The sequence below is a fragment of the Rhagoletis zephyria genome, unplaced genomic scaffold (genome assembly GCF_001687245.7).
Source record: "Rhagoletis zephyria isolate East Lansing unplaced genomic scaffold, Rhagoletis_zephyria_1.1 Rzeph_scaffold_00115, whole genome shotgun sequence".
Classification (NCBI taxonomy): domain Eukaryota; kingdom Metazoa; phylum Arthropoda; class Insecta; order Diptera; family Tephritidae; genus Rhagoletis; species Rhagoletis zephyria.
Window position 1 is genome coordinate 474,164 of NW_016157199.1, and position 9,964 is coordinate 484,127.

Consider the following 9,964-nt stretch of genomic DNA (forward strand, 5'->3'; position numbering starts at 1 on the left):
TTCTTAGTAAAAAAAGGTACGAAAATAAGCAAAAATACTTACAAAAGAAAAAATGCACAACTTGTGGAAAGAAACATGCAGGGGAATGTCACTACAAGAAAAATAATGCACAAAATGGCACAGCAAAAAATGCATTCACAGCGTTATTAACGAAAAGAAATAACGACGACTGGTATCTAGACAGTGGTGCATCGTCTCATATGACACCAAACGATAATTTGCTCACTAGCAAAAAAAATTCACTCGTTGACAAAATAATGTCAGCAAATGGAACAGCTATGACAGTAAGTTGCGTTGGCAAAACATCACTGAATATCAACGGGCAAGAAATTGTAGTTAACGAAATTCTACACGTGCCGATTTATCAGTAAACCTTCTGTCAGCTGCAAAAATAGTGAGTCAGGGGAATGTAATAAAATTCGATGCAACAGGCTGTACAATACTTAACAAAAACAAAGAAGTAATTGTACAGTGCAAAGCGGAAAATGGTGTTTACAAACTGAAGGGAATCCAAGCAAAATGCTTGTTATCAAAACAAACAAATAACAACGCAATGCTATGGCACAGGCGACTTGGACACATAAATTTTCAAAGTTTAAAGAAAATGCGTGACGGCGCTGTTTCTGGTATTGATTTCAATGACGACGATCATGAAATAAAAAATTGTCAGATATGTCCCAAAGGCAAACAAACAAGAATTCCGTTTAAACAAAGTAACTCAAAAACAACAAAGCTACTCGAACTAATACATTCTGATCTATGTGGACCTATGGAAACGCAATCTATAGGACACGCCAAATATGTATTAACATTCATAGATGATTTCTCCCGAAAATTATTCGTTTACTTTCTCAAGTCAAAATCAGAAGTTTTCAATAACTTTAAAAATTTCAAAACATACATTGAACGCCAAACTGGATCTAAAATCAAAACAATACGGACGGACAATGGTGGTGAATATTGTTCAACTGAATTCGACAAATACTGTAAAGAGAATGGTATCAAGCATCAATTAAGTAATGCATATACTCCTCAGCAGAATGGAATTGCCGAAAGAATGAACCGAAGCTTAATTGAAAAAGCTAAATGTCTCCTGTTTGATGCAAATCTTCAAAAATGTTATTGGGCAGAAGCAACAAATATGGCAGCCTACTTAATCAACAAAAGTATTTGTTCGTCGCATGGAAAAATTCCTGATGAAATATTCTATAAAAAAAAAATAGACATATCTAACCTGAAATTGTTTGGTTGTGAAGCAATGGTTCACATAAACAAAGAAAAACGTAAAAAATGGGATCCTAAATCCAAGAAAATGTTTTTCGTGGGCTATGATGACGACATTAAAGGTTTTCGCTGTATTGATCCAATAACAAAGAAACTGGTTATAAGTCGAGATGTAATATTCTACGAAAAACCTCAACCAAAGTCGACCTTAAAAATCTATAACGACGAAGTGAGGGAAATAAAGAGAAGCGATGAAGACACATTTGAAGAAGTTAGCATAAAACCTGATGAATCGAACGAAGACGTACAAAGTGTTGCGGAAGATGACACCATGATAGAATCACCGAATCAAACCCAAAATGATCCAGATTATGTTCCTGAACAAAGTATTGATGAATCTGAAGAAGAAAGAAGAGTCACACGATCTAAAGCTAAGGTATCTGTACCATCTTTTCAATTTAATGCTTTTGCATTTCTTTCACAGCCATTAACAGTATCAGAAGCTATAAACGGTGAAAAAGCGAAAGAATGGGAAGATGCAATGAATGAAGAAATGGAATCACATAGATCAAATAACACCTGGTCGTTGATGAAACTACCAGATGGAAGAAAGCCTATAAAAGCAAAATGGGTCTTTAAAGTAAAACAAGATGAGGTCGGTAAAGCTGTAAAATATAAAGCACGACTTGTTGCAAAAGGCTGTGCACAAAAATACGGCATCGATTATGATGAAACATTCTCGCCGGTGGTTAGATACACATCAATAAGGTTTTTAGTGGCTTTAGCAGTAAAAAACGGCTATAAAATCCATCAAATGGATGTAGTGACTGCGTTTCTTCAAGGTGATCTTAAAGAAACAATATACATGGAACAACCAGAAGGTTACAATGATGGCACTAACAAGGTATGTAAGCTAAACAAAGCTGTTTACGGACTGAAACAAGCCGGAAGACAGTGGAACTTAAAGCTCGATTCAGCATTAAAAGAATTCGGGTTACAAAGGTGTAAAACTGATCCATGCATTTACTATGATAAAGAATTGAATCTGATAATTGCAATATACGTCGATGATTTCCTTATACTCAGAGAATAAAGAACACGACGGTTTGAGGTTTATGAGTGGACTGACTGTTTAATGTATCAAGAATATGCTTATAAGTATTACAATTATGCGAAGCTGGTAAATAAAGTATAATAAGCTTATGAGTGCATTTTATATGCACATATACAAATACATCGCATTGTCTTCAACAGTACGAGAAATAATATGGATGAAAATGTTAGCCAAAGAAGTTGATAAAAACTTGGTTGAAACTACTAAAGTTTTTTGTGACAACCAAAGTACTATCAAATTAGGCTCGAGCGAAGCATACAGACCAAGGACGAAACACATTGATATCAGATATCACCATATACGTGAAAAAATCGATGAAGGTTCAATCAAATTGGAGTTTCTTGGCACTCAACAAATGGCAGCTGATTCGTTAACAAAAGCAGTCAGCAGAGAAAAAACAAAATTTTGCGCTGAACAAATGGGCTTAAGCTCATAATAAAATAAGACAATAATTAACATTTATAATAATTATTGTTTTACTCACAGTTATCCAATATTATACAACATGGGAGGCTGGTTTTCATCGGAGCAGCAGAAATCCAACAACAATGGAGAAGTACAGAACAATATCAATATTAGTGAACCTGTTCCAATACACAACCAAGAAATCTTGATTATGTTAGGGATTATTTGCATTCTAAAAATAATAGAATTTCTATACTTTTTATATCGATTACATTATCGTAAAGTTAAAAGACAGTATCAAACTCAAAAAGTATAATACACTGTAAAACAAAATCTTGCTAAAACCCAAAAAAAAAAACTGTAGTATAAAATTAACTTCAAATTACATTAAAAAAAACATCAAAAATATTGTAAAAAAATTTTTATTTTAAATATGAATAATAATTTTGTAAACAATAAGTGAGGGTGTTGAAAATACTTATGTATTTAAATATGTATTTGTATTTGTATATGTGCATATAAAATGCACTCATAAGCTTATTATACTTTATTTACCAGCTTCGCATAATTGTAATACTTATAAGCATATTCTTGATACATTAAACAGTCAGTCCACTCATAAACTTCAAACCGTCGTGTTCTTTATTCTCTCTCTACAAAATCTTCAGCAATTCTGCTATGAAAAATTGTGCAAATTCTGGCATTGCATATTTCACGGGGCAATACTTTGTTACCAGCTTATGAGATGGTAACAAAATTTACCGGTTACAAGAGTACACAGAATGCGAAAAGGGTTTAAAAATTGACAGGAACTTTATTTACCGGTTACAAACTTTTTATTACCAGCGCAGAATAGACCTGTTAATCGATATTTCAGAAATGTGCCACTCTTATTATTTCGAATAGAACAAAAAAAGTTATAGCCCATCTACCGTTGCAGGACGTCCTGTTTCGCCGCCACGCCCTCCAGGTATGCGACCTTAAAAAAGTTAAAAATGATAGTTAAAAGAAGAATGGCTCCAAACAAGAAAGGTGTAAAAATCACTTACCTTCATATATTTCTCTATGGTTCCGGGCGAATACTTCACGGCCCGGATGCCGACGATTGGGGTATCGCTCTGCATAAAGTCTTTGAGCAGCTCTGGTATTACAGCAAGCTTCACCGTAAATTAGGTGAATATCCGCATATTCATGCGACGTATACTGCGTGTTCTCTGTCATAGTATTAATAACACAATGTTCGAAGGGTCCAATTTCACAAAATCCACTTTCACTAATTCCGGTAAGTAACACAAAATAATGTCAGAAGCAAGTAATTATATACCTTTGTACTATTTAGCATGTCATTTGACGGCAACAAGAGCAAATTCAATTTAAATCTATTAAATATATTCTAGCGTGTCTCAGTCCTTTACCCACAAAAGCGGCTATAACTTTTTTTTTTCTATACAAAACAGTAAGTGTGGCACCTCTCTGAAATATCTATTAAATGAGCAATTTTTTTATGTAATGTAAAGTAATAGCTCAGTACATTTTTTTCACCAGACATAGTCAAAATTGGGAAAGAAAATATCAAAAAGTTAAAAATCGCAATATAGTCCTAATTTTATAATGGCTCCTTAATATATTTTAACTACATTGCACTTAAGTATGGAGAAGCAACTATCTGAAAGTATATTACATAAAAAATTTACTAAGTATAGCCTTTTTTGTAGATGCAGTTAAAGAAAATACATGAAAAGGCACGATTTTTCTTTAATTAAAAAAAAATTTAAATATTTCAAAAACGGTGACACTTTTACCTGAAAATTTGTTGTTTATCAGAGAGCTCACCACCGCACCTGCCTTCTCCTCAAGTTTGGCAGGTTACTTCTGGGACACCCTCTATATTAAAAATATTGCTGGAAAACCTTAAAATGTTTGCATGGAACCATGGCGCAATAAACAGGTGAAGTAATAGAACAGCTTTCTCGCTTTATTTTCTGTCATTCGGTTGCCTTATAGTCAAATTTTAAAGGCAACTTTTCAAATAGGCAGTGTCAAAATCGTTTTCTCGCTCTAATTACTTCACCTGGTATAATTACGCCACGGCATGGAACAAACAATAGTTGCCGTTCCTGTTCGCAGCATATTACACAGATAATATTGTTTTGAGTTTTATCTTCAGTTAAAATTTTGCATTATCATCACTGGTTTCACCATATCCGAAATGTGGACTTCGTTTACGAAGACGAAGCGAACATGTAGTACGAAGTAGTGATGTAAAAATATGTAAAATTTTACCTACTCTCAGACTTCTAAATTTGAACGTATACTCGGTACAAACGGTGACACTTTTACCTGAAAATTTGTTGTTTATCAGAGAGCTCACCACCGCACCTTCCTTCTCCTCAAGTTTGGCAGGTTACTTCTGGGACACCCTCTATATTAAAAATATTGCTGGAAAACCTTAAAATGTTTGCATGGAACCATGGCGCAATAAACAGGTGAANAGGACTTGGCTTCACTTGGCGTTTCCAATTGGCGTCAGTTGGCACAGAGGAGAAACGACTGGCGTGCTTTGCTGAACTCGGCCAAAATCGCTTAGGCGGTTACAGCGCCAAAAAAGAAGAAGAAGAGGTTAATTCCACCATGGGTGGGGNAAGTATGGAGAAGCAACTATCTGAAAGTATATTACATAAAAAATTTACTAAGTATAGCCTTTTTTGTAGATGCAGTTAAAGAAAATACATGAAAAGGCACGATTTTTCTTTAATTAAAAAAAAATTTAAATATTTCAAAAACGGTGACACTTTTACCTGAAAATTTGTTGTTTATCAGAGAGCTCACCACCGCACCTGCCTTCTCCTCAAGTTTGGCAGGTTACTTCTGGGACACCCTCTATATTAAAAATATTGCTGGAAAACCTTAAAATGTTTGCATGGAACCATGGCGCAATAAACAGGTGAAGTAATAGAACAGCTTTCTCGCTTTATTTTCTGTCATTCGGTTGCCTTATAGTCAAATTTTAAAGGCAACTTTTCAAATAGGCAGTGTCAAAATCGTTTTCTCGCTCTAATTACTTCACCTGGTATAATTACGCCACGGCATGGAACAAACAATAGTTGCCGTTCCTGTTCGCAGCATATTACACAGATAATATTGTTTTGAGTTTTATCTTCAGTTAAAATTTTGCATTATCATCACTGGTTTCACCATATCCGAAATGTGGACTTCGTTTACGAAGACGAAGCGAACATGTAGTACGAAGTAGTGATGTAAAAATATGTAAAATTTTACCTACTCTCAGACTTCTAAATTTGAACGTATACTCGGTACAAACGGTGACACTTTTACCTGAAAATTTGTTGTTTATCAGAGAGCTCACCACCGCACCTTCCTTCTCCTCAAGTTTGGCAGGTTACTTCTGGGACACCCTCTATATTAAAAATATTGCTGGAAAACCTTAAAATGTTTGCATGGAACCATGGCGCAATAAACAGGTGAAGTAATAAAACAGCTTTCTCGCTTTATTTTCTGACATTCGGCTGTCTTATAGTCACATTCTATAGGCATGTTTTCAAATAATGCAGTGTCAAAATATTTCTTCTCACTCTAATATTACTTCACCTGGTTAATTCCACAATGGGGTATAGTCNGACATAGTGCAGCGAATTAAAATACAGCGGCTCCGCTGGCTTGGTCATGTCGTTCGAATGGACACCGACGCTCCAGCTCTGAAAGTATTCAACTCGGAACCCGCTGGTGGTAGCAGAGGAAGAGGGAGGCCCCCACTGCGATGGAAAGATCAGGTGGAGAAGGACTTGGCTTCACTTGGCGTTTCCAATTGGCGTCAGTTGGCACAGAGGAGAAACGACTGGCGTGCTTTGCTGAACTCGGCCAAAATCGCTTAGGCGGTTACAGCGCCAAAAAAGAAGAAGAAGAGGTTAATTCCACCATGGGTGGGGGCATGCAATAACACCATACGCAATAATTCCCATTACTTGAACATTAAAAAGCAGTTTCAGAAGTGAACTAGTGTCATTTCATTATTATTCTTTTTTCTAAATGGTTATAATGACAGCAGTGCATAATTGCGAAAGAAGGGTAGGGGGACGGGGAGACGGAGGACGCGAGCGCGACGTCGAACACTGGGCACTTTCAAAATTGTATACTCACAAAATCCGTCCATTTAACTTGTTCAGGTACTACTTTTTGTCAAATGTAACTGGGTGACTACCTACATATGTGCACTATTTTGCTTTATTACTCAATAGTTAAGTTTAAAAGTTAGTCTTATTGCTCAACGAGAAATGAAATAAAGCAAATTTGTGTTATTTCACATTAAATTGGGAAATAGCACAAATTTGCGTTATTATCATTCAACCGTCTAGGTCCCCATATAATAATCCAACTTGGGTTGTAGATAAGGAATACACTTCAGAAAATTAAACCAAAAAACCATCGATGATAAATATCCTATCCCTAATGTAACCGCAATACTATCAAACCTATGAAAGGGCATATATTTTACAACATTTGACCTAAAATTAGGGATTTCACCAAATAACGCACGCAGAGACGGATAGAGAGAAAACGCGTCATGTAATTCAATTCACAGATAAGGAGAACCTTATCGGGGAAATAAAATTAGCTGTGAACCCAAATAAAGTAAAAGCATTACATTGCAATTTACCCGCATTGGCCAGCATAATCGAGCTCACAGAGCAGCTCAGGAGAATGTTAAACAAATCCTCGCAAATTGTAAAATTTGTGGTAAGGCCGAATACGATAGGCATCCTCGTAAGCAGGAACTTGGTGTAACTCCAACGCCATCTTATACCGGGAAATGCTGCACATTGACATCTTTTCGACAGACAAGTACTTTCTTATCTGTCTGAACAAATTCTCAAAATTTGCGCTGGTACAGCCTATACCATCTCGAACAATTGTAGATGTAAAAGTCCCAATTATTCGATTAATGAAGATATTTCCAAAAGCAAAAACTATTTATTGTGTTAACGAGGCCTCTCTGAATTCTGAAACGATAACCTCACTATTAAAAAATCATTTTGATGTCGGCGTTGTAAACGCACCTCCCCTTCATAGCACTTCGAATGGGCAGGTTGAATGCCTCCATAGTACGCTTTTGGAGATAGCAAGATGCTTAAAACTGGACAGAAAAATTAATGAAACGACCGACCTTATATTACTAGCAAAAATCGAGTACAACCGAACGATTCACTCGATGTACTTCACACAACACCACCTGAGATGAGATGAGAAATGAGATAACCACGAAAATAACGGGGGCCCAACAAGCACAAATGGATAAGAATAACCCTTCCGGACCGAATACAGAAGACTCGGGAATAAGGTGTCCCCTTTATATGTTGAGGAAAAAGTTGAGGTGGACTTAGGAATCACGGTTCTCATAAAAGGGAGACTGGTCGATAAGGACAATCTGAAGTAGGAAAAAGGTCTTTGCTTTCTATACTTCTGCATTTTACAACTCCTTTAATAGTCTAAGGTAAATTAATTAAGGTTCCTTTCCCATCATCTTTTAGGATACTAATTATGATACACCTCATTCGAACGGCGACTGCAAAGCTGACGGACTACTCGACCGCTGCTTACATACCGATACAGGACGGGGACGTGACTGTTTGGCAGGACTTAAGCTATCCAAGACATACCACTAACCTTACAGTTTACAAGGAAATAGTCGAGGAAACCAAAATACTGGCAACGCATTTCCCTATATCCCATATGAGAATGCTACTGGACTCAGATATTGCACATATAAAGGGGCTTTTTACAACGCTGGACATACACGACAGACAGACTAGGAGCATTAACCTTTTAGGTACAGGAACACCTGACTTTGACGACTTCGAAAACCTGAAGTTCCGACAACGGGAGCTCGTAGACTTAGAGTGGCATCAGGTAGAAATAAACACAAGGTACAAGAAAAGATAAAACAACTAACAGAAACTGTTAACCGCATTATTAAAAACTCAAAAACTAAGCAGATTGATACTAATTATTTGTAAGAAACGCTGCTTGCAAGAAATGAAATTACACTGTAGAACAAATTCAGGTTAGCAAAAGTTAGGTCGATTCTGAGAGTGAGGGTGAAAATAGAGGCTAAATTAGAAGACCCGTATCGCGGCGTTTGTTTATGTTAGTTCGATTTTTTTTTTTATCGACCTTCGAACTTTGCAGTCAAATGCAATAAATATCTTCCCCTTCTTCCTCGTCTTCCTCTTTTTTGTTTCCAACCACCGCACAGGTAGCGATTTTTATTTATTTCGTTCAAGCGAACTAATATCAAAAATAAGGATTCAGTTAAGACTCGAAACTCAGCCGAAGCTGATGTCTTTTAATTTTCGCTCGGTCGTGATAAAATTCGCTATTAATTTTTTTAGAACTTATTTCATTTTGTGAGTGATTTAAGTTAAGTGCATCGGTTTCATAAAAATAACAAAAACAACATTTTATAATATATATTGTATTAAAAATGTCGGAACCAAAATGTAAAATGGACCATTTTTGTAATGTTTGTGGACGTTTCATAGCAAGCGATGAAAAATGTGGCAATGCGAGTGATTGTTTTTTGGAAGCCTATAAACAATATTTCTCGCAAGAGTTTATCATTGACGTAAACTATGCCCCTAAAAAAGTTTGCTTTACTTGCTATTCAAGTATTATGCAATTGAAAATTGAAAAGAAGAAGGCTATGCCTTTTGGTATACCAATGATTTGGTTAGACAACATCCCGCATCAACAAGAAAATTGCTATGGATGTATCAACTACCATAAAACTTTGAATAGAAGGAAAGCAAAGAATAAAACTTATGTAGCAGTGCCAAGTGTCCAGTTACCATTACCGCACTCAGAATTCGTTCCAGTACTAACATACCGAAGTATTGATCTTCAAACAGATATCAGTACTACAACCGCCGCTGCTATATCCATGCATTTCTTCTCAGAATACGACCCTGGTGAAGGTACATCCTATGAAACATCAAAGGACCCAATCCTAGTCACACAAAAGCAATTGGATGCAATTGTTGCAATTTTGTATTTGACTCAGAAAAAAACAGAACAACTGGCTTAATTTTTGAAAAGAAATAATTTGCTGGCGAAAGGTACCAAAGTAACAGCATATCGAAAACGCCAAAAAGAGTTAGAAAAGTTCTTCAATGTGAATGATGCAAAAAATTTCGCTTATTGCAACGA

At 36.1% G+C, this 9,964-nt stretch overlaps 1 protein-coding gene and 1 long non-coding RNA gene across 2 annotated transcripts in view; one reads left to right on the forward strand and one right to left on the reverse strand.

Annotated features, from left to right (window-relative positions):
• Positions 1 to 371, forward strand: part of LOC108378265 (uncharacterized) — a 2,235-nt gene extending 1,864 nt beyond the window's left edge. The window contains exon 2 of the mRNA XM_017634555.1: positions 1 to 371. Coding sequence (XP_017490044.1) covers positions 1 to 371 — 371 coding nt within the window.
• Positions 372 to 3,209: 2,838 nt separating this feature from the next.
• The window catches only part of LOC108378378 (uncharacterized), a 12,424-nt gene continuing 5,669 nt past the window's right edge, over positions 3,210 to 9,964 (reverse strand). The window contains exon 3 of the long non-coding RNA XR_001849406.1: positions 3,210 to 3,405. This is a non-coding gene — a long non-coding RNA (uncharacterized LOC108378378). The remainder of the gene's footprint in view (positions 3,406 to 9,964) is intronic.